Below are 26014 nucleotides of genomic sequence, written 5' to 3' on the forward strand. Positions count from 1 at the left end.
CCTGGTACTTATGGAGCTCTTGGATGTTCAGTGAAGTGGAAATCTGAGCTGCCAGAGCTCCCTGTCTCTCAGGGTGCTCCTGCTTTGCTTTGTTCCTCGGCTTATTGGAATGTTTCCCGAATATCATCCTGGCACTGGTGCCATCCCTTCTCAGCAGTGGAACCTCGAGGTCAGGAGGGTGTAGGCAGTCACAGTGAGTCCTGACCTCTTCCATGCACCTCATGACAGGCTTCTCCAGAGCTCTGGCACTGCAAACACTGTTTTAGAATTACTCCAGGACATGATAGATGTAACATACAACATACATGTCTCAGGAAGGCTGCTATCATAGCAAACCTTTACTTTTGTGTTATCCTTGTGAGCTGTCTTTTAGGTAAATTAACCAGGCATTTATTTTCCTGTTTTCCTTGATATTCTTGAACAAAACTTGAGTTCAGACAAGCATCTGAGATCTTCTCCCAAGAATACCTTTTCCAGTGCTACAGCCATGCTTCCACATTTCATGTGTTTGTACCTCAGTACTGGCTTCTCTCTTACACCGTTAAATCTCTTGTTTCAGGTTATCCTTGTATCACTTTTGCCAAGTAATAAAAGGCCATCACCAGGAGATCTGTTGCTTAGTTACTGGCCTGGCCAGATGGTCCTCCTGGAAAAATGTCAGCATCCCACCAAAGAGCCTATTATGGGCAGAGAGGATTGGGAAGGTTTAATGGCCATTGCCTGTGTGATCTGTATTCTTGCTCCTCAGAACTACTGCAGGGGAAAAGCTAGTGTAAAGTTAGCATTTTGAGAAGTTATTAAAAATTAATAATTAATAAATTCTCAGGAGAGTGGCCCTTAATCTTAAAATAGAATAAAAATTTTCTCACTAGGTGAACTTGCCACTAGCTAATGCCTTCAGGAAATATATTAGAGGACTAGATTAAATAGTTGCCCACGCCTATATGCAGGTTCATCTATCTCCATGGATGGGTGCATGCAGACTGTGTGTGTGTCTGTGTGTGTAATGCACAGTAAAAGAAAAACTATCAAACCCATTTAAAATGAAATATTATTTAATTTCCATTTTATGCATACTTCCAATGACCTTCTAGAATTTGTGGACTTATTACTTATCAGATGAGAAAAAAACACCTCAACAATTCCATGTAGAGATTGCACTGTCAAGTTGCTGTGGCATTGAGTGTCATTGATTTTTACCTAGTGATGAATGTTTATTTTCCTGAGAATAAATAACACCAGAATTTTATAGAGTAACCCTCACAGAAGCAAATAAAAAATAAAAATACAGAAGTCTATAAGTGTAGTAAATATCTAATACATTCAAACAGTCAAGATCTTTCTAAGATGCAACAATTTATTTTGGAAGCAAGTTTGAAGCGCAGATATCTGGCAATTTTTTTTTTTAAAGCCAATGATGCTTTTGGCTTGTACAAGAATAGCTAGAGAAATCCAGATGGAGATCTTGACTAAAAACAAGAAATAAATGATATGGAAAGCCAGAAAGGGTAACTTGTGTAATAGAAGATAAGGAAATGAAACCAACCCCAAAACATTATTTATTGGAAGCCTGGTATTAAGAACTGATAACTGGAAAAGAAAGGCTTATCCAACTTCAGGAACAAAAAACACCCAAAACCAAAAACAGTGAAAGAAACAAAATACCCTCCACAGCCTCCCCCGACTAAATTTATAAAATTTACATGTGAACACTTTAAGATTATTCAAATATTCTTGACTATTTTTAGCTACAGAATTTAAATTATTAATGCAATTTGCAATATTTAATTCATTTTGTTCAGTATTTGCATGAATTAAATGCATGAATGTCTGAGAAAGCCCTGCTAAACTCTGCCTGCATTTGCTGGGGTTCATTCTGGGTGTTTGTTGAAGAAAATGGCTTGAAGGTGAGAGTGTGCTACCAGAAAGGAAAAAAACCCTTTCCTCTTCCTTCTCTTTGCCTGTCCTCTTCCTGTGCCCCTTCCTGGCACCGAGCAGGAGACCTCAGCAAGGGATGGGGATGGCTCAGGCCCCAGCACTTCATCCCCACCCTGGCCCAGGCAGGGACAGTGCTGCAGGTGGGCTGCGCATCACCCCAAGGATGAGACAATCAAAACCTGAGCCATGAAACATCCCAGCAATGTATTGTTCTAGAGGGTAACCTGCAGGAATCCAATCATGAGTGCTGTTTATGGGCCCTGTGTGCACATTTATTTATTTTTTAATTATGACTGACAGACTAATGAGGTACTCTGAGATGGCATGGCCAGGGCACAGGAGCGGTCTAGCAAAGTCTCCTAGAATAAATACAGTTAAAGAAGAGAACACTGATAAATTTCACAAAGGTGTGATAAAAATAATCCTCCCCAATGTATTTAAATCTGCTTTGAGAAAAGGACCAGAGAACCTGATGGGAAAAGTCCTGTGTAGAGGGTAGCTCAGATATTTGTGACTGGGGTATTTGGGCAGGGGTGTCCCACATGTTGCTGTGGCAGTTCCCCCATGCCTGTCACCCACCTGGGGACACCCTGTGCCCTTGTCCTGTGATATTGACCCTGCAGCAGGTTTCAGGGAGGGAGGGAACTGGAGTCTGAGGCTCAGGCTTGAACACTGCTGAAAGGAGGAAGGTAAGAGTCCGCTCATCTCTCCTGATGTAGACATCTTGCAGAAAGCAAGAGAAAATGGACTAAGTGAATTTTAGGTACAGTTCCATTGGTGTTTCAGGTTTTTGATCTTATAAAATTTTAGCTGATGTAGTCTTGCTTTATATTGATGTGCCCATTAACAGCTATTTCATGTTCTAGCTGAAATAGTCACATATTTAAACACCAGCTTTGCATTTTACTCAGCCTTGCATGCAGGCAGAATGAGCAGAAGTCAGTTGCCCTTTATCCAACAGATTTATGGTCAGAGCAGATTATCCTTCAAATCTAGGTCACCAACATGTATTTGTCTGATGTAAAACAGAATAATGTGCCATTCCCACTGATAAAGTGGCCAGCCTCTTCTTTCTTTGGAGAGAGACTGGCAGAACTTATCCAAGAGCAGTCAGGTCTCCAGACTTTACTGTCCTGAGAGAATTTAATATCCAGTCAAATTATACCTGTACGACTCACATATAACTGTATCTGAATATTTTAAGGCACAATTTTCATTTAAAATAAAAGGAAACAAGCAACCAAGACTGTGTCAGGAATCAATCTACTGGTGTTTTAGGAGGAATGACTCTATCATAACATTTATGGTGCTTTGCAAAACAGTAGTTCATCTGGTTCTCCCTCCCCTAAAATGAAAATATTCATTATATTAGATATAAAACTTGAATTTGAATAAGACATTTTCATTAATTGTGTTTACAAAATTTACAGACAGAAGCCATTCTTTACTGAAGAAAAAGCTTTAAAGCTTTCTGGTTTTTTTTTTTTTCTAGCAAATCACTCATCCTTACCAACTGTATAATCTTTAATATTAAAGTAATTTTTGAAAATTTTTTATTCTACTTATAGATATTTCAGGGCAGGAAAATATTTTTGCTCACAACATATTTAAATTATGTTACTCTTTCAGTTGGATAATGTTCAATTCCTACTTGAAAAGGGCGAAGCTGCATTAACTACCATTTCATTATTGCATTAACAACAGTTCACTTGCTGTTCTTACAGACTGTGTAAGTAAATCACTCATGCTTCAGAGACTTTTTTGCTGTTTATTGGAGACAGAACATACTACTAAACACAGGTTTCCAAAACAAGCCTAAATTTGTGCATTGGAAACCCTCACCAAAGACAACAATGACCAATTTCACATCCATTAATTAAAATGCCTATTTATAATACAAGGTCTGTTTTACTTAGACTCCATAAGGCACAAGGGTTCAAATGAGAGCAAAGCAAACCTCAGTGAGCAGAAAAATCACTGCTAAGAGAGGCAGGAACAGGGTGAACACCACTGTCACATGCAGGATGATGGGTCCTGATGGAATGTCATCTTGCAGTAGGATTAGTCAGAGACTGTTTAGAGTTTTGATTAAACATCTTGGTGAATATTTAGAAAAAAATATATTTAAACCAAATTCTGGAAAGTATTTGGTCTATAGTTTGGGCAGGATTGAAGTGAGAAGGTGACAATTTTACATCACCTTCTGCTCCTCTGAAGTCTGGATTAAGAAGGAGTGGGAATGACATCTGGCATAGGTGACATCCAGAGCTTTTCAGTCTGTAAGAAATCAGAGAAGCTTGTTAGCATCCTGTGGTATCATTTCCAAACATAGCTTTTCTAAGATGAGGAGATCTCATCTCTTTTCTTCTTCCTTATGCAAAATAAAAGGCCTTTGCCATCCTTGCAGCTTCTCTTTGCATTTTATCTACTTCTGCTATGTCTTGGGTAGGATTTAGTGGCCAGAAATACCTCTAACGTCCAAAACCTGAATGCTCTGTGAGTAGATAAAATGGCAGAATGGCATTTTCTGTTTGTTTGCCCATTTCCTGACTGCTGTTTAGCAGAAGACTAATGTCAGAGTAATTTCCCAAACTCACAAACAAGGAAAAGAAAAAGCAACAACATTTTGAGGCCACTACCATCTATGTGTAATTATGGTTATCTTCTGCAATGCATTACCTTGCCCTTATCAACTCTGTATTTCATTTACTGCTATTTTGTTACTTAGTCGCTCATCTTTTAGAATCATTCTGGAAATCCTGGCTTAACTTTGTCTGCTTTGAATATCCTGTTTCACCTGTGTACCTCCCCTTGGGAACCTTTGTCCCAGCTTATTTATAACTCAGTTCCTTCTGAGTGCTTCTCACACAGATTCTTAGAGATCCCCTCCAGTGCATCCCCCAGTTATGAAATCGATCACTTACTCCTAAACTCCATTACTGCCTTTTAAACAGTTAATCTGTGAAAGGACCTTCCTTCTCATCTCCTCACAACTGAATTAAATTGAATTGAATTTTGTAAGAGGTTTCTGTGAGGAACCAAAGGGGATTTGAAAGTCCAAATGTGCTTCTCAGCTGAACTGTCTTCGTCCACGTGCTCACTGACTCCAGAGAACTGAAACCATGTAAGCATGACTGCCTGCAAACCCACACCATGAATTATGTAAACTATGAGAGATGGGAGGTGTCTCAAAGTCATAAAGATGATTTAAGAATGAAATCTCCAAAGATATTTTGGTGTCCACTCCCTAATGATTCCATTTTGCATTCAAGTCTGAATTGATTCTGGGCTTCCAACTTTGTGCTTATGAATACCAAAAGGAAAATTTCTCTGGTGTTCTCTATCCTATACCTAAAATTAATAATCCATGTCCTTGAAATTTAATTAAACCAGATAGTATTTTAAATAGTTTTTCCACCATATGTTGGAAAAAGAGTGGCAAAATTAAAAGAATAAGTCACATCAGAGAGAAAATTAAATACACTGTTTGAAGCCAGCCTCTCTCTCATTTTCCTCATTGTTAAAACTTAGTCAATGCTGACAATAAGCATTTTAAAGTGGTGGAGACAAAGCACTTCAAAATGCATTGTACAGAAAGCTGAGCATGGAAGGCATTGAATGGGCTAGATTTTCTAAAGTGTTTTTCCTATTTCTGATTGCTTTGGTGTGAAAGTGGTAGTATGAAATACATTATAGCCCTGATGGAGTAGAAATAAAAGCTTTACAAAAATGAAAAAAGAAAAACATTTCAGAAGTATTACCCCCATTTATATGTTGCTTACTGTAAAACTAAATCAAGAGGATTTAATGCCATCAATTTGTAAAGCACAAAAAATCACTAAATTCATAAAGGGTAATTAAAAATGAGAAAAATATGTAATTCTTGTTTAATGAAAATTGTTTAAAGCCAATATCTAAGCCTGTTCGTTATGACATCTTAAGACAATAGTCATAAATTTATGTTGTCGAAAAAGCATCTATAGAAAGTATTTGTCCAAATCTCAGGAAATATAATCAGCTTTCAATTGATAATTCTTCTAAAATATTCAGAGTCCGAACATCTGAAAGAAAACTATCAAAAGAACACTTTCCTCTTGCTATTAATTTATTCTATGTTTCTCATCCTAGTTTGTGACCCTTTCCCCTGTGCCTTAATCAAGGACAGATGGAGTTGTGACTTTGTTTTATGTAACACCTAACTTCACATCCTTTTAGAAAGATAAAGTTAGTAACTTCAATGGCAGTGGATTCTGCCACTCCAGTTGATGTCCAGCACCTTCCAGCTGCTCTTTGATTTTGGTTTTAAAATTTTTAAACACATAGATATCTGGGATTTATGCAAGTGAGATTCTGTACCATTTAAAATTAATGTGTTTCAAGTGTAGTCTGATAAAAAAAAAAATGACAGAGATGTTTGAGAAGTCACTTGGACTACTTTAGCAGTGACTAAGCTAGAGAGCAGGTTGAAGACTGTCAGTGGATGGGTGTCCATGGTAGATATGTCAGAGGGTATGAACTCAGTGGGACCTTGAGAATGAAGAGTGATTTTGGAGCCCCAGCAGGGGGTACCCAAGGTAAGCTGTGCAGCAGTTCACCTCTAGGTCAAAGGAAGACATGTCCACTACTTAAGGGAAAGCACTTAAGGTCAGTTCTTCTTCTCCCATTTTGAATTATAATTTTAAAAAGGTTCTTTATCCTTTTGTGTATAGTGTATAAATTTGTTTTTCTTTCTCTGTGAATATTCCCCCAAGTCCTTTATATGTAACAGGATGTTGGAATATTATCTGAAATGTCAAGCTGTAGTTTTGTCATAGGATTATGGTGGTTTAGAGACAGATTTTTTTAACTACATCCATAATGCTGAAGTAAATCACACTGTGGGTTTTATTGTTGCTGAGGCCAGGTATCCCCACATGGCTCATGATGGCAGGGTGTGGCAGCAGTCCCCAGTGGGGCAGATTTCTCTGGGATGAAAGATTTTTGGTGTGATCCACCCCAGGGTGAGCTAACCCACAAGCAGGGTCGACAATGAATTTCCAGCACCTGGGCTGATTCCCCAGGTCCCCTCAGCAGCGAGGAGAAAACCTTTCTGTGCCCTCTCCTTCATTGTGGGTGGAACCAGTTTAGGGGCTCAGAGGCCCAAAAGGACACCAGCCCACTTCTGCAGTCTCCTGGCAAAAGTATCCCCTTATCACAGACATGTGGGTCCTCATATCTCCAGGATTTCATGGTTAACTTTCAACACTGTTGGCCACTTTCATGGGAAAGGGCAGAGTTCTCACCCCCTGAGGTCCTTCAGGTGATGTTTGCTCAGGTGGGAGACTCTGATGGGGTCAGGTCCTGCCTGTGAGTCCTGGCAGTGCTCAGAGTGCAGGCACAGGCCAGGCTGCAAAGCTCCTTTGGCTCCCGAGGGATTTTCCTGTTAAAAATCCCATGGTGGTTATGGAGCTGTGGCATCTCCAGGGCTGGAGGTGGGGCTGTAAGGGCTCTGGCTTTCCTTGCTTCTGGTGGCACTTAAAAATCCCAACAGCCACAGCCTGGGTGGTATCTCAAGTGCTGTGTTTGTGTAAGTGCATAATATCAGGCACAGTAACAAGTGGGTATAGCAAGACAATGTTGGTCTCCTAATCCATTTATTTAGTCTTTGAAAAAGGTTTTTTTCTGATAAAGGTTAAAAAAACCCTACATAAACACCTCTTTTTTTTTTTTAGCCATCAAATAGCTCAATGTTGGGAAAACAGTAACAAACCCATCCAGAGATCTATTAGGGAGAAGGAGATTAAAATCATTAAAATATGTTCAAGCAGAGAGGGAAACTGACCTCTGAGGTTTTCACTCATACCCTCATACCCCAGGTGAATGCTTTACCTCTTGTACCCCGGGTAAATCCCATCTGCTGCAGTCCTAAATAAAAAACCAACGTGGGTACTGAACATGCTTCCCTCTGGCTTGTGTGAGAAAGAAATGGCACCTACAACTGTCTGGGTTGGAAAAGCAGGGCTCTAAAACCCATTGGGACATAAGAGGATCCTTATGGAGAGGGCTGGGTGCTGAATAACTAAAATAATTTGATTTAAACATCCCTGTCCCTAATGTCAGATGGTCTCCCACTCAGGTTGCTACAGCATAAGCTCAAAATGAAGGCTGTGACATTGAAGATGAATTGCTCAGCCCCATGTGACAAAGCTGTGATCCACCAGGGCACAGTGGAAGTCAGGACTCTCCAAGCTGATGTTGAGCTCAGTACTTTTTATTCTTCCCACAGATCTCACAGGAGCAACAGAAATTAAATTTTTTAAAAATGAATGAACTACATATGGCAACACAGCTGCTGAAAATCTGTTACCCTTTTTAATCACCTCTCATGTCCTGGGCATGCATTTCATCCTTCAAACTCAGTAAAATGAAAAACACTGAGAGGAAGGCATCTCCCTGTATTACTGGGGGACTTGGCAGTGTTATTAAGTCATTAAGTCATGCCAGAGAAGCCTTGCCTAATAGGGCTATCCAGAACTTAGGTCTCAGTGGGTTCATCTTTAAAAACATTTTACATGCTTATAATCACTAGGACAAGCAGTGTTTTCACAGAGGTACTGCAAACTGCAAATACATAAAATTGAAAAAGGAGAGGACCATCCTTTTTCTTAATGATGGTGAACTTTTGAAATGGAAAGGTTGTAAGCCCTGGATAAGTGCTCAAACAGCCTTGCAATGATGCAATTTTCCACCTGCTTATGGATACACTGTGGAATAGACCTTCATGCTGGAGTGACAGGGTCTCCAGAGCACTGTTTACTGCCTATCCTCCTTCCATAAGCATTCAATGCCATGAGCAGTCAGAGGGACTATTTCTCATTTGGTAGCCTTGAATCACACTACTGTTTATTCCCCTTTGCGTGTCAGCTCCAAGGTAAGGACAGCAAGTTGGGTGTTATATTCAATTCCAGTCCTGGAGCTGAGGAGAGAGAAAAATGCTGTTATTGAAAGAGGTTCCTCTGTGAAGGAGCAGTGATTTACATCCTGAATAGGTGCAAATTATCCTCCCTTCCCACCCTCAAGTTCAGCCAATATACTCATTATTCAATATCTTGCTGCTGTGATGCCTTTTTTTCTTGCAGTTTTTGATTTTCTGTTAAGTTCAGAAGGCTCTGGTTTGCTAAGAGATATGAGGTTATTAAATACCTCCATGAGGGATTGGGCTCCTTATCAACCCAAGAAATGGTTATTTTCAGTCAACAGTGAAGCATCTGTCAGTCAAATAACAGGTCTTTAACTAGAACAAGCTCCTGAACTTACAATTCATCCCTGCTGGAATGAAAAAGAATAGAGCTGCTTTGTCTGTTGGTTTTGAATCCTTCATGGAGAGCTGCCAGCTACTGTAAACTTGTGTATTATTGTTCTATCAGACAGGAGAAACATCAGGGAGAATTTACCAGCACAGTCACAAGCCTTTCATCACACAGTTATTATAGTGATAAAGTTCAGTGGTAGTTACTCACCTCTCCAAAAACAAATATCACCCACTCAGACAAGAGAGAATGGATTTCTGCAGGGTGATGCTACATTAGCTTGTGCTCCAGCACCTGGCTCCCAGCAAGCACTAAATCCAAGTGCCCAGGGACCATGATCTGCCCTTGTTTCATAGGTCTGAGATGGAGCTGTGAGGCTGCTGAGAGGCTGAGCAGTGGAAACCCACTGACATGAGCTTGGGCCCCTGGATCTCTGGGTCACTCAATTCACCCTGCTACCAACATGACCCTGTGTCCTCCCCACAGAAAGTTCAAGGAGAGCAATATAAAACTGTGGAGTCAAATCTCTTCCCTACAGGGCTGGGATACAGCTGACTACTCAGGGCACTTGTTTTAGACATAGTTAGAAAAATTAAAGCTCGGATTCACAAACATCAGAAGTCACCTGATTTCCACATATTTTTAATGTGGGTTTTAACTTCTTGTTTGTCTTTAAAACCCAGACTTTGTATCATTGTGTAACCAGGTAATTTGCTGAGGTGCTTTGGAGGGGTGCACCTCAACTACTCAACAGCATGGTATGCTCAATAGACAGGTGATTGTGTGTCTTATTTGTCCTCTTATCCTGCAGGAAGATGAAGTTGCTCGTGACAGCCGATTCAATTTCAGTGGCTATGGCATGGGCCACTGCCTCCAGGTCAAAGATGGCACAGCAGTCAAGACTACACCACCCAACCCAACTCCAGCACCACCAAAGGATTCAGATTCCATCAAAAAGAAGTTTGTTGACCGTGCAAAAAGGATTGATACAATATCCCGTGCTGCGTTCCCACTCGCCTTCCTCATTTTCAACATCTTTTACTGGATTACATACAAAATTATACGGCATGAGGACATTCACAAGAAATAGGCAGCTCTGGTTTGCCAGGACTTCTTAGCCAAAGTGATCCACATGTAAATAAACAGCAAAATGTCATTCTGTCATATGGACTAAAGGTTTCTTCCTCACTCCCCCAGAACACTGGAGAAAAAATTAGCAAAGAGGAAAAGAAGTGTAGAAGGAAAAGTGATTCCATGACAAAATATGCCGTGAGACCAGGCAGGAGGTTCCCCCTATGTACTCCTAGTGTGTTCTTCCAGATTCAGCATCAACAAGACATCTAAAATTGGGGCCAAATTATACTCAGCTTTATCACCAAGATATTACCTTTCAGAACAAAAGAGAATCAGAAAACAAACAATTCTCCTAAAACATCTATCAAGAGACTGTGGTGGCTACAGTACAGTGAGTTATAAGAGGACCAAAATTTTTCAGGATAATGTTGCCTTTCTATTTGAAACAAGTCTACTGAGCTACATTCCATGATCATATCTGTAGGTAGTGGTTTCACCAAGGAGTCCTTTTGTGGGTTGTAAATTATTTCTACTGATAAGGGAGAGGGAAAAAAAAGGAAAAAAATATTTATACTTTACTATCCTTGTGGGTGTGCATTTTAATATTATCTTGCTTTACTAGAATTGTAATTTTGGGGTTGAACTTGTGTGTCATGTGATTTATTTGATAGTTGACACTCCAAAACCAGTGAAACTGCCTGGTTTATTTCTGTTGGGAGACAGTGCACTTACTTCATTTTATTTCTGCTGATTTTACATGCAACTTGAGGTGCCAAACTGTATTTTACCTATTGTGCTACCCTGTACCACACTACTTAGTAAGAACTTGTTTCCTCAAAGGTGTAGCTCAGTTTAGCATTGAGTTTCTATTATCGCTCTCATTGTAGCTGCAGTCAATAGCTCTATAGGTAAACACAACTTGTTTACAGACCTCTAATTTATATCTTTACTCAAAGTGGCTATCATTTTAAATATCATTAATTAACCTAAGAATTTTAAAACTGTACTGTGATTTTCAGAACCTGTTACTTTTTGGTGCCGGATCTACATTATTCAAATCCTTGCTACATGTTTGAAAGTAGAAAATTTAAAAAAAAATTTTAAAAAGAGGAAAAAAAAGGTGGTATTTTTGCTTACATGGAAGAAGACAACCTGTAACATAAGATGAGTAAAACATTAAAATTTTACACTTGCTGTAAAAAGGTTTATTAAAAAAAGGTATTTGTTCAATTTCAATAAAGCTAAATGTGGTACTAACATTTCTTCACTCTCTTCTTCATTTGCAGCAGCAGCAGCAGCAGCAGCAGGGCTTTTCGTGCCACAGCCCAGCTCTTCCACTGCTCTGTCAGCAGAAAGAGGGTGGAAAGCAGCCTACTGCTGACATGACTTAGCACACCAAATGCTTCTGTCTATCCTGCAGCAAAGGGACTACTGCAGCCCCTGGGAGTATGTCAAGGACTGTCAGAAGTGTGTCTGGGATATGATGGGAGCATTTGTAGAACGTTTGGATGTGCTGAGTCAGGCCTGGGGGAGGAGGGATGCTGCTCCCCTCCCACAGCAGCCCTGCAGAGCAAGAAATCCAGCCCAGCTTCATACGCGCTGTGCCTGGCTTGGGGCTGTCCTGAACTTTCATCTGGCTTTCTTACAGCTCCACCACTTTGGTGAGCTGGAGGACATGCTGAGATGGCCTGTGCCAGGTGCCTCTTGTAGACATGGGAATGACCAATAATTTAAAAGCAAATTAAAAACTGAAGTCAGTTTTCTGCCCTTCCCTTGTGAGGCCCAAATACACACACTGTAGCTGCCCAGTACAGGCATTCTCTCTCCCCTAATGAGATGTGAAGCTGAGACATCTGAACCTTCAGCACCTCTCACTCTGCTTTTGCTCCTGGACCAGCTTCTGCTGAGAGAATACAGGTCCACAGCCTGTCTGAGCCTGTATCTGTGTGTTCATGTGTCTGTGTTCCCATCCCTCTCCACATGGCTGCCTGTAGCTACCAGCCTTTGTTCCACCCCAGAACTGAGGAGGGAATCTGGAGTTCACCACACTCTGATTCCTGAACAATAAATGGGTGACAAAAAGCCAGTCATGCATTTTATCTTCCCATACCCTCCTCAGCTTTGTAGACTCTTCTGCTGCTTACACCTCTGATGGAACTGGCAACATCACCTCCACCTTGTTGTGACAATGGATCCAGATGTGACTGACAGTGTGAGAACTCAAAACAACTGTCCAAACTATTCTGCTCTAAAAAATAAGCTTTTGATGCAAATTCAAATATCATAATATATGCAATTTTTATGGTATCAGATTTGCTTTTATTCATTTTTAAAGTGGAACAGTATTTGAATACAGATAATGTACTGGAGGAAAACCCCAGCACAATCCTAGCACCATGAACTGGGGCAGGGTGAAGAACCCAGGTGTAAACCATGTCTGTATGGGGAGTTAGGAGCCTTCACTGGTATGTAAACATTCAGACCTGACTTTTACTAACCCCTTGTTCCAAAACCAGTTTTTGAAATGAAGGTGTAATGCTAGCATTAATCAGGATTAATGCTGAGTGCCCAGATGTGTTGCAGAGATTCTCATGAATGTCAGAGCCTGCTGCTCACAGCTGCCCCAAATGGCTGCAGGCCACAGCAATAGGAATGCAAACCTGCTCTCAGCTGATGGATGAGTCTTTATGGCCTTTCCTGTGGTGAAGCTCATGTGCCTCCAGCATCCACATCACAAATTCAACTGCTCTCTTTGCAATTCTTGGCGATTAGCATTTATCAAATAGCTCACTAAAATATCTTGCTGATCAGAACCGAGGTTTGCTGACAGTATCCATGGGAAGATTGCTCTGCTGTTGCCTTCTGTATAAACTTTGGTCCAGCCACGAGAATAATCTGTGCACAAAATCTGAATAGGTCTGTCTCTCTCTTTTGAAGACAGAATTTAGGGATACATGAAAATTATTCAATTACTCGTGGATATTGAAATTATCTAACTAAATTTTGGAAACTATGTGTACAAATGGACAAGGCCAGCAAGCCTTGACAAATAGGAATGGCCACATGATACAGAAAAGTTGCCACATTGGCTGTGAGCTCTCTGACACAGAGATGGTTTGATACTGGCCATCCATTAAAGAACCTTCTCTCAAAGAGCATGGCTGGCAGCAGAAACTGCCTGAGAAACTGCCTGCAGATAACACATCAATTGACAAGGATAGCAGGACACAACTTTCCTAAACAAATTCTCAGTAGGGTTAACAGAGAAAAAAAGGTGATCAAAAATGATCACCTTGCACTCAGTGAAGCAGAAGAATTAAATAGTGAAGCAGTTTTATTCTAAGATATCATTGCAAGAGGAAAAAAAAGGCTTAGAAAATAACTCTGAGACAAATAGCCTTTGTGAAACAGGAGACACATCAGGATGGAAATAAAGAGACCCAGAATTAATTCTGAAGAGATTCCACACACATTAGAAAGCTTGCATGCTACAATTCTAGCTGGTAAAATAAAATTAAGCCCTAGAGCATTTAAACAACTTGCATTTAGTTATAAGACAATTATGATGACTTCTACTTTACCAAGAAAGCTTAAAAAACTTTAAGCATTCTTTAAAAAAATGCAACATCAGGTTTGGTCATAACATCAGGTCCTGTTGTTACAGGCTGGACCTGAGTTATACAGTAGTCAAGGGGAAATGTTTATCCATCTCTCACAAGATGGACGCTGTCAGGTGTGTGATAAAGCCTAACTGATAAAAGAGATCTTTAAAAAATATTACTACATTAAGAGAAAAGTGAAAAAAAAAGTAGTGCAGTATGAAATGAGAGATCTCTCTTTGTTACTCTTTCCTGGTTCTTTTCATATTCTTTTAGGTAGCAGAGACATCACTTGTACTGAATCAAATCTGGTGTAGCAATAGAGGCTTCTGGATTAACCAGTATGAGATATCAGCAATTCCCAACTGCTGGAGGACAACTCTGGGATATGCAATGACTCTGGGGTCAGATGTTTTCATGTGCTACAGAGGTGATGAGTAAGAGTGAACCTCATCCACAGACATTGAGACTTTCTTGCTTTGATTCCATTTTTTCCCAGCATGAGATGTTGAAAGCAATAGGAAAGAGCTGATGGAAAAACAATGTTTGTCTACTGCAGGCTGAACTGCTGCAGCTCTTCATCTTTATACAAAGCTGCCTGACATGGGTGGCACTGGAGCTGCTGCCCAAACATGAGACTCCAGCCCAAACTTACAGCCTTCTGTTACTGAAAATATTGTGGGAGAATCTGAGCTATCCTTTGAGATTACAGACATGGGCATTTCCTGGGAAGGGCTTTCATTGGGGTGAAGTGGTGTCCTTGCCACAGCAACAGGTTCTGCATCTGCACCTGGAAGTCATATTTTATTAATTTATTTAAAAGATCTTAGTCCAATAGTGGCATTTCTGTATTTAAAAATATATTACTAAATACAAGAATAAATACATTTAATGTGTGGTTACAAAAAGTATACATACATCTTTCTTATTCATTTAAAATTACAACACAGCAATGAACAAAGAAACAAATTTTTTTATAAAAATATCAGCTTTGTATTACAGAAAGTAGTGTGAAAATAATTTTATTTAATATATTCCTTTTCATTATGTATAATGTAGTATCTGTGGAAAATTATCTTCTGCCAGAATTTGAAAGTAATTTATTCTAATGATTTTTGGCATAGAATTTAGTGTCTTAAAATGTTTTGGAAAACTAAAAACCAAACTCAAGTCTGCCTAGACAAACTTGTGCCTGTGAAAATACTCTAAGCAGGAACAGGTTTTCTCCCCAAATGCCCCTCACAGATTTTACATTAAAAAAATCAATCTTCTTTAGCTTAACAGGAAGATAAAAAGCAGATATTTTTGTCAATTGAAGATATTTTGTCACTTGCCACCTTTCCTAATTTTGCAAGGCAATTGTGAATTATCATCAAATTTAGGGCTTAGCTTCAGAACGAGAGAAGCTTCACCAGTTCCAGACAAGCTCATCTATGCAATTACTTCCAAATCCAATGCAGTGCTAACTGAAAGCAGAAGGAAAAAATTTCTTCAATAGCTTCTAGATCAGTTTCTTTTAAAGGATTGGTTTCCAACACTAAGCACTAGAAATAATTTGAGAGGGAAAATATTCAGAGTGGATTAGCTCTCTTCCTCTCAGGAGGAATCGAAAACTGAGTCAAAATAAGCATCTCAGATAATAATTAGGAAAATTGACTCTGTGAAATACATACACTCAGTTCTTTAAGTTGCCACTGAAATGAACATGCTAAATAATCATCTATGCTATGGAGAAATGCTGTGAGGCAATATAAGGAAAAAAGTAGTGAATACCAGGGATCCTGATCACATTTAGATTGTGTTAAAATGGGATTTTACTTGTAAAAATTATAGAATATCCTCTCTAGTCCTCTGAACAGCTGTACCAATGATTCAAAACCAGCTCCTTCAGATTATCACAAGGCTTTAATCTGATGCCCAGCAGAGTGAGTTCCTGTTGTGGAGATGGTGGGCAGTGTGTGCCATGCCAGGAAGATGGCAGCTGGATGCATCCCTCCTTTTTCCACAGGAAAACCAGCAAGGTCCCTGAGAGTGCACACAGGAAGGATATTCCACAGCGGTGCTCAATGAAAATGCTCTGGACAGAGCAGTTGAGGGACTCACAGATTTCCACCTTACCTTTGCTTTGGCATAAATCCATTTTCCCTGAGGTGATTGAAGAGTGCTACCCTTGACATCCCAGGGTCGGGGCTGTGGCTGGACATGCTTGGAAATCACATTTTTATCACCTGGCTTCCAGAGAATACCTTCCCTGTTCTCCCTTTGATACCAAAAGAGAAAAGAGCTATGTCACTGTAGGAAACACTGTGGAACCAGAGCCTTTAGCAGGGTTTTCCAGTGAGAAAATGAGAGCACCAATGACTTAATTCACACTGGAGACACTACCTGACACTACCTCCTGCTCCCTCTGCATGGTCAGGCAGAGATGCCATGAAAAGGCAGGAGAGCCTGGCAATGAAGAAGCTGCCAATGCATGGTTAAAATTTCCTTTTAGCCATTGCTTGGAGTTCAAAGGGAACACATGTATGGCTGCATTAGGGGGAGACCAAGGAGAGCAGCATGGACAAATGCCTGTGATGAGCTAATTAACCTTTAGAAGAGGAGAGTGAGCACATTTTTCCTGTAATAAGCTAATGAACTCTATCCTCAGGGGAGATGAGGGACATAATCATTGAAGCTCCAACAGAGGTCTGCCAAAGATGCTCTTCAGAGGAGGGGTGAAGAGCAGGGCTGGCACTGAGTCATTAGCTTAAAAAACAAGAGCTGAAAGAGCTGCCTGCTGCAGGAAAATTGGGTTCCCCTTCCACGTGTATTGCATTACATGGAATAAGGCTTTGAAAGCATGTTTTCTGCTTGAAAGAATATCACAATTTTCCAATAATCCATGCAAGAAGCAAAGCTAAGAAAGTATCTTTTGCTTGGCAATTTTTCCTTGTACTAGCTCAAGTCAAAACCAAGAGAAACTTTGATACTGACCTCAGATGTAAATCAAGTTGTTACAGGTTGATGGTGAAAGCTTCAATATGGGCAGGGTCTCAGCCTACATCTTGGCTGTCTGCTGTTGTGGCACATTTACTCCTCACCTTGGAGCCCAGTGACTTTGTTTTCTTGAATTACCATAATGAGAGGTTCCATCACTGACCCTTCTGGTGTTGCAAGTGCAGCAAGTGAGGTCCAAACTGAAGAATTTGCTAAAGAACATTTAGAATTTCAGTGAAATTTCCCTCTCATCTGAATCTGGGTGCATAATAGTCTTTCAAAAGCCTTTTCAAAAGGACACTGGCAGAGGCTAAAGAGCATTTTAATGTTTCCTTTGATTTATTAACACTAGCTCAGTTTTTAATTTGCAGAAAAGAAGTGCTCCATTAATACCCACAGTAACATTTCACATTAAGCATCCTAAATGTGATCTAATCTATTTTTAAAGGAACTAATTCCTATGCATTGGTTGACTTATTCCAGGCATCACCAAGGATGAAAACATGAGGTCTGTTCCAGACATGCAGCAAGATTTCCTTGAACACCTGCACAGTTATTCTGCCTGTAGTTTTCTGCAATAATATCAGTGGGCAGGACTTGCTTTATGGCACCAAGGAAACAAAGGAGGATATTTCATCACAAAGGAAATTTGCTTATTTTCTGCTATAATAGCACAGAGAATTTCCCTGGAAATAGATAGCTTCTGCAAATTGTAAAGCTTGTATTGCATTTGTGCAATACACACACACACTTTCCATTCACTTTGCTTCTCTCAGTCTTATTGCAGTATTTCTTTGACTGATGTCCCTGGAAATTTCATCTGCTACACATTGCTAGCTAGTGTGGTAGCACAGATAAATATCCACCTTCTTTTTCTCTGACCTAGATGTGGAAAAGGTCCAAAAGTTATCTTTAGCCTGATTATCTAAGTCTGATCTGCTAATATGCTGCCATGGATTAAATATATAATATATATGTCATCTGAACCAGCTGAGGCACAGCTCAGACATCCTGCAAATGGCAGCACTGGGATGTACCTGCAGTGGGTTTTGCCAAGCAGGCACTCTGCCCAGGGCTCTCTGATAAAGTTTCAGGGTCACATCTGCAGACTTCTGCAGCAAATGTGATTGTGGTTACTACTGATGGGCATTTTTCCTGCAACTTAAAATTCTAACTGATCTTAATACATCACAAGGGAAACGTACTAAAAAGGGAGGCCCTTTAACCTCTCCCTCTGCATGGTGCTGGCACAAGAGCCACAACAATGCAGAAGGACACCAGAAGCCTCTTTTGCAGCTGGGGAGGATCTCTATGGCACTGGGGAAGCAATTCCAACATTCCAGACATCCCTCAGGACACAGAGGGGCTGCCTTGCAGCAACAGACAGGTCAGGGGACACACAGAATGCACCACCAGCAATGTTCACCCTTGGAGCAGCCAGGAAGAGGCTACTTAACAAGTACTTTATTCTCCTCACCATGGCTTGATCAAATGGTCTTTTCAAGGTTGCCCAAGCCCTAATGTTCACACTGTTCACACTTCAGTTTTCAGGCTGTGGTTGGGTGATGGCATGGTTGCACTCTGGTGCCTTTTGCAGCTGTCTTATGCACATCTCAGCTCTGGCCATTCCTGGGGTGTTCTAGCTGCCCTCCCTTTCCACTTGCTGTTCTCCCTTCAGGCTGGACAGAAGGAGTGAGCCAGGTCCTCTGTAAAATTAGAAAGATGGAGAAAGAAACCCACCTGCCAACTCCAAACCAGCCAGAGAGCTGCTCCCCAGCTCAGCCTCCCAGGGGTGGGAGGCTCCCTATGAGCTGATGAAAGGGCAAGAGCAGATGCAGCTCTGTGTGTGCAAAAACCCCCACATGTAACTGGAAAGCAAAGGGGAGCAGGTTTTGAGACACCTCAAAAAACTTCAGAGGTTTCAAGACAGTCCCAAAAGCAAAAGGAGAACTGAAAACAGAGAGAAAGGATCCTCTTGCTCATTTCAGTGGTGATATGAGTAAGACAAACAGATCTCCACCTCTCCAAGGATATTGTCACCAATTGCTGTTTTTAATGAAAATGGCCTGGCAGATCCCCAGTTTCAGCTACTCACTCAGAGGGGCTTTTCTATTATTAGGGCAGTCAGCTGGGAGAATGGCCAAGGTCTGTATTATCTCCATTACCAGCTGGCATTAATGGTACTGGAGAGCATCTTCGATTTTTGGAAGAATAACTGCATCCTTTGGACACTACTCTAATATTTCTCTGTTTCAAGAAGGTCAGCACTGGCTCCTCAAAAGAAAAATTAAAGTTCTAGGCCGAGGTAATGAAAAATCAAGGTGTGAATGACCTTAAGAGACTGCAAGATCTACTTTGGCCTCAAAGTGACTGGCTGAAGATGGAATAATGTCTGTGTATCCCCTGGAACCTCCTCTTAGTTCTTCTCTATCTCAAAGCAAACTTTTTGTCAGAGCATTTTCTCATTTATATATCCTCATAAGAAAAAAATCAGTTTCTCCCTACAAAAACTTGCATCATCTTTACTAACTTTTCCTATCTCATGGGCGTTTACAAAAGCAATTATTAAATTTAAAACAACAAAGTCATTCAGCAAAGAAACAGTTTGCTACAGAAAGCATCATTCAGCTTTTTGGTCTTGAATATACAGGGGTTTATACAAGCTATAGGGCAAACTTGATTAAAGAGTTCCTGAAACCCCATTGTTTCTGCTCATTCCTGTAGAATTGTTATTTTCTAAACTACTGCATCTCTGTTCCAGAGGAGTGGCTTACTGGAAGGACTTTTTTTTCTTTTTAAATTATATGTTTCAAATTATGATCACTGGGCTTCAAGGACAAAGGATTTTTTTATTATTATGCTTTTCATGCATCATTGGAGCACCTAAAGAGCTTCCAACAGATTCAGAAAATCAGGCTGCCTATAGTGAATGAATTCTTCAAAAACAGTGATATTATTAGCTCTTCTGTGTCATTGAACAGACAACCAAAATGCTAAAACCAGAAATTTCATTAAAGATTAAAGAAAAATAATTTCATGTTTCACCTGCTCCATTAATATCAAATATGAGTTCTATCTTTCATGACACAACTGAAGTGCAGTGTAAGATTTCAGATATACCATTATTTAATGTTCAAAATCCTTGAAGAGCTATGTCTGAGCATGACAATATGCTTTGTCTGACCATTTAAAGGCACTAAAGAATATCTTGGCCTTGTGATTTTTCTTCATGCACCACTTGAAATATGTTAATGGAGACATAACTTTCAGAGTCTGCGGCCTCCAAAGACTTCTCTGCTGGAACACCGAAGAAGTGAGGCACTCAAAATCACTAAGTGCTTTTGGAAATCTCAGTCTTGAAAATATGATCAAACTACTTTTACCTGGAGCTTTTCCTGATCACTTACTTGCAGCTCCATCTTTTTCCTTCTTCTCACAAGGAGTATTTTTCTGAGTTTCTGAGTTTCAGATTCCTGGCCTTTTCACCAGAGGCCAAAACCCCTGGGGACATGGTGAGTTGTATTTTATATCTCTGAAGTAAGAAGAGGACTGTAAAAGTTGTCTTAACAGGAAAAACTGGAAAAGATGCCTGTCAGACATTTTTCTAAGAGCAGCATCCTAGCAAAAAGGCAAGTTCAGAAGGTCATTCCACCAGGTTAACACTTCCTATGTACCTTATAGCAGAAGATTAAAAAAGGACACCAAAAATCTTCCCAGAAAACACATCCCCATTGTTTCTGAATAATTTTCAGCAGAGGCTTTCAGAAAGCTATCAATAGTCTAAAGATAAACTCTCTCACAAGTGGAGTGTAGTTCTCAGTTTTGTCCCTTTCTTGGAACGGTGAATACGTATATTTGTCACACCAGTCCCATTGTCCTCTAGCAGGAGCCATGGGGTGCTCTATCACAATTCTCCCTGTTGCCAGTTTTTGCATTTTCCCTGTGCTTTTTGCATTTTCCCTGTGCTTGTTGCATGTTTCCACTGCTTTTTCCAGTGGGACATACTGGTGTCAGCATAGGGCAGGCCATGGAGCTTGGCACAGCAGAGAGGATGAGCCTCCCCTGAGGAAAAAGGAAACCTCCTGACAGACCCATCAAGCTTTTGAAGTGATTGAGGTTTCCACAGCACCCCTCTGGAAAACAACACAGCCAGGATTCCTCAGCCAGCCCTTCCCTGCCAGATATTCTTGTCCTGGCTATGGCAGAGCTGTACAGCTTTCCAGTCCCGAGCAAGAAATTGAGCCTCTATTTTAAGAAAAGAATAGCACTAATAAATAAAATGGAAAAAAAGGATAAAAGCATGCACAGCCCCAGGGCAGCTTTACAGAGACTGAGTCTCTGGAGTGCCAGGAGTGGCTTTTAATCTCCACTGTGCTTTGGGAAGTGGTTGCCAGCCCGTGGCTAGGTAGGACCTGACAGGTCTCCTCCTGTTCCTCATCACTACCCTGGCCCATGCTCACGTGTCAGACAGCACCAACATTCCCCTTTTGCTCCAGCCTTCTCCGGGCCAGGGTAGAGCTGAGCCCAGGGGGGCCACCCCTTATTCAGTTTAGGCTTTCCTTCACAAGGTGGGTGCACAGGCAGCCTGGCCACAGGCTCTCTGCCCTGTCCCCCCTCCCTGAGCCTGTTTAGCCCAGGGCAGGGCCAGCTGTCCCTAAGTGCTCCCAGCTGCCTGGCACACACAGCTCGCATGGCCGGGGCAGTTCAGGCAGCGCTGCCAAACCCGTAGTGACAGGTTATTGGGCTCCTACAAACCTTAATGTGATGTTTACTGCTCACACTGAAGCGCCACATGGGCTGCAAGCTGTTTTCTCTTGGCTGAGAGCTCGAAGGGAGACAACCCCAGCTGCCTGGTGAGCGGGGACTTCTTGCCCGGCTGCCGACCAGGCAGGGCGAGAACGCGTTTGCTTTTTGTTCGTGGAAAACTCCTGGCAGGGATGCCTCAACTTCAGCTTCTCACAGAAATCTCCTTCCTCTAGGTAGTACATGAGACAAAAGTTTACTGATGAAAACACTCTCAAATGCACAGCCTTGAAAAAAACTCAACCACATCTCAGCTCCCTGAAGTTGCAAGGAGCACAGGTATTTTCTCATGATCGATTTTCCCAGTTGATCCTGAAAGGTTACAAGCATTCCTGCAGCAGAAAATGACCTCCACAACTTTTGCTCCCAGTCGAATTCTCCTGGCTGACCTTCAAATCCTTTTACAAAGATTCCTGATATTCTCACTGCCCCGCCAAAAAGATTGCTGGGACTGGCAAAGGTCTGGTGAGCTGAGCAGACAGAGAAGAGCAAGTGCAGCTGAGTTCCTCGATGGTCCCAACTTGCTTCTCAGGCCATTAATTGCTCAGCAGTGCAAACAAGTGGAAAACAAACAGCTCCTATTGGAAAAGGGCTGTGAGCAAACCTAAATTATTTGGGAAAGAGAGTCCCTTCAGAGCCCCCTGTTTTCCTGACAGAAAGCAAGCTGAAAATTTGTAATGGAAGGAAATCTTCCTACTGTGGTTTCTACACTGAGGCTGCCATCATTCAAAACCACAAATTTGGGGTTATCCAGAATTGTTTCACAATCTCTCAAATAATCTTTTAATCCTCCTACAAACTTAATATTATCCTTCAAGAATGTATCAGCAAAGAATTTTTATTTTATAAGTACTGAAATCTTAGGACTTATAAATTTAACCTTCAGTAGTACTATGGCAGTCATTAAAGAAATCTGAATTCATATTTCAGTAGTCTGAAAAGGTTATATTTTATATAAAATTTTAGTTTAAAACTTTTTAACCTGCTGGTCTGGCAAGATGATGTCATAGGAAACATTATGGATGGGAGCAACCTGGTAAAAACATCTCTCCAAGCGGGATTGACCTAGCTAATTCAATAATAGTGGCAAGATCAAGCAATTCAATACTGATACAAGCTTAATCACAATAACAACAGCAATGCAGATATAGCAACAATAACCTCTCGGTGCTGTTCTCCAGGCAGCCAGGTTCTCAGATGACTCTGACAGCTTGGAGTTACCAGATCATGGGTTTCAGTGCATTATTAGCACAATTCTCTGACTGATTCCCAGGTGTATAAAGCCTCAGGGGGTTGTCTCCTTCTTGGGCAACATGCAGGATCCATTTGAATAATCCCAGTTTAAATGGCAATCCTTATTTAGGGCCTTCTCTCATGTCAGGGCCTGGGACTCTTTCCTTCTGTACTTCAAAGGTTTGAGGATGGTAGAGATGCATCCAGTATCTTTCCCTCCTGAGAAGGCTCCCCTATTCTGCTGTAGAAGTTAATATTTGGGTATAGAGGAAAAGTGAAACAGCTTCTGAGGGTAATAAATAGGCAGTCAGGGAGGTATCATTTATGTATAGGGAATTCATGCATTCATTTCAGGTCAATACATAACTGACCTCCCTTTAATTCAAAAAGCATCGCCCTCGTTGGTATTTCAGTGAGGTACCATGTTGGAGAGAACCCAGAAACCCCTTGATGCTTTCTGTCCTTTGGAGAATGGCTAAAAGGACAAACAGGCACTCTGAAATGTTGTTGGATGACTTCTTTGGAGCCACTGTCAAAGGACACATTTTCATAATTGATCTAGGAGACTGAATTCTTTCCATTACCACTTGAATCCATATAACCCTCTGTAGTTCTGGCCAAATTCAACTTTTTTAATTACATTTTCCAAAGCAGAGTAAGCTTAAATCAATAATTAAACAAAATTAGTTAGCACTTTTGATTTACTTTGCATTTTTAATGTAGACTTACTGAAAGCTGACATAATTTATGGACATCTCCTTCAAGCATGTACAGTCTAAACTATCATTTAAATGAACTGGAAAAAAAGATTACTTCTATAAGTCGAATCAATATGTCATGAATTGGCATACAGCATTAAGCAGGGCAAGTAAAATTGGATAGAGCTGTTATACATCCTAGAGTACAAGGTGGTGGCTGTGTTCTCTGAACCTCAACATTTCACCTTCATGAGCGCTGAAGAGCCTTCTTGATCTGGTGGTGGCAGCCCTTCCAGACTCGTCACTGTGGGCCAGTCCAGGTCCCAGGCTCTGCACACCAAGGGATTTCCATTCTTCGTGGAAATGAAGAATGGAAATCCCTTGGTGTGCAGAGTAGCAACCAAATTTCACAAAAGCCCAGTGTTAAATGATGACTGTGAAGTCCACCTGCCACAGAGAGTTCCTGTATGTATAAAGACAGGAGAGAGAGAGAAATCCTGATGAGTGCCCACTGAACAGGAATCTGCAGGTAGGAGCAGTTTCTGTGAAGAGGCTGTTGGGCTCAGTACACCCCTGTCCTGCTGAAACAAGAGCAATGGTATTTGAGACAACAGAACCAGAGGGTGGGAAAAGAGGTGGCTGGAGGCATCCAAAAGCTGTCAGGCGTGTGAACTGGGTGATGTGGAGAAATCCTTACTAGCATGTACACCCTATGAGCTAGCAGCCACAGGGAAGACTTCAGCACATCCTGGAGCAGCCTCCAAGTCCTACTCTTGTATTTAGATTTCAGTTTACAAGGTTATTTTTAAAATATATTTAAAAGAAAGTAATTGGACATTTGTATAACATGCATTCAGGATTGCGGAGATAACCTAAATGCTGATATTTTCTGACTTCAGAGTGATTGAATTACCACTCTTAAAACACTCTTAATGTAGTTAGTGAATGTAATTAGATCACAGCAGCTGGCTTAAAACATCACAACTGCATCACAAGTGAGATGTTCAGCACAATAACCCCTCATTTCATATCCCTCTGTGCATCAGCCCGGAATGCTTTAATTCAGATTCCCCCCATAATACCCATTGTTGATCAAATCACTTTTTTGAGAGGTAGCTCTGACATTCTGACAGCAAAAGTAGCAATGTTAATATCTTATTACTGTCAACAGCAGGGAAGTGTCACAAGAAAGAGATGAACAGTGAGAGACAAAATGCAGTCAGGGGAAGAGGAAAGGTAAGAAACAAAATTCTTTTTGTTCCCACTCATTGTGTGCTTGGCTAAGCAGGTGGGACAGGGAAAAAATCCAAGAAAACCTGGAGTCAAAATATCTATAAGACAGGAGTGCAATGGGAACTACCTTCCCCCACCAAGACACATTTGATGTTGACATGCATGAAGCCATGGAGGCCAAGGTGGGCCAGTTCCCATGGCTTATTGCTTCTATTGCTGCCTCTGCTCAAGATGAGGCGAATATTTTGGCAAGCACCACCTGTGATGAAGACACTTGACGCCAGCAGCTGGATGCATTACACATAGAACATGGAATAACCAGGGCCTGAGCAGGTACCAAGCCTAATACCAGAGATTCCCATTCACTTCCATGCCAATAGAGTACTAGCTCCTTTATAGAGGATGCTTTAATAAGTTAATAAATTTACTAGTTCCTATATATATAAGATACTTACATCTTCTCACACACCTCTGAAACCTGTATATGAGCAAGTAGATAAGTGATTTTATAGTATCTAAGTCATACTAGAAGGAACTTCCCTAGTTCATCCACTGGATCTTTTTTATGCAATAGCTTGGTGTCCTAAGAAAACTATGCTTAAGGATCACAGCTTTTGAGCTCCCTGGCTAACTGCAATCAAATGTGGTGATAAAGTCCATGTTTAAAATACTGTAAAAGATATATGAAAACTAAGATCTCATGGGAAAAAAAAATTAATCCCTTCATCTCCCTGATGAAGAGTTAGGCAGATTTCAGGTAGAACACATACTTGTAACAATTGCTTGCTGTGCAGCTGGCAGGTATCTTGCCCCCAGACTGAGCTATCACAAGGGACAGACAAAGAAACTGAAATTACTGTAAAGCAGGGAAGGTCTACAAGTATAAGGCTTTCTCCTCACCAGTAGAATAACTGATTTTTCCTTTCACAGACTACTGAAGGGTCCTACCAATGGCACCACTTGAAGATGAAATAATGAAAAAAGAGTCCATGTCAATGCCTGTTCAGCAAAGAGGCAATCACTCTAAGTGAGCCTCTGTTGTTCTCCCTAAGCCTTTGACCACCTTCAATGCCAGGTAAAGAGGTAGTGCTGATAGCCTCTTGGATTTAGGACTTTGACAGAAAATTAAAGGGTTCCTGGAGAGGGCTGTCAATGGCTCACTAGTGCA

At 40.9% G+C, this 26014-nt stretch overlaps 1 protein-coding gene across 1 annotated transcript in view; it reads left to right on the forward strand.

Moving 5' to 3' along the window:
• Positions 1–10317, forward strand: part of GLRA2 (glycine receptor alpha 2) — a 117592-nt gene extending 107275 nt beyond the window's left edge. Inside the window, exon 9 of the mRNA XM_058825448.1 lies at positions 10039–10317. Coding sequence (XP_058681431.1) covers positions 10039–10317 — 279 coding nt within the window. The remainder of the gene's footprint in view (positions 1–10038) is intronic.
• Positions 10318–26014: the final 15697 nt, after the last annotated feature.

This window comes from Ammospiza caudacuta, chromosome 2 (assembly GCF_027887145.1).
Source record: "Ammospiza caudacuta isolate bAmmCau1 chromosome 2, bAmmCau1.pri, whole genome shotgun sequence".
Lineage (NCBI taxonomy): Eukaryota > Metazoa > Chordata > Aves > Passeriformes > Passerellidae > Ammospiza > Ammospiza caudacuta.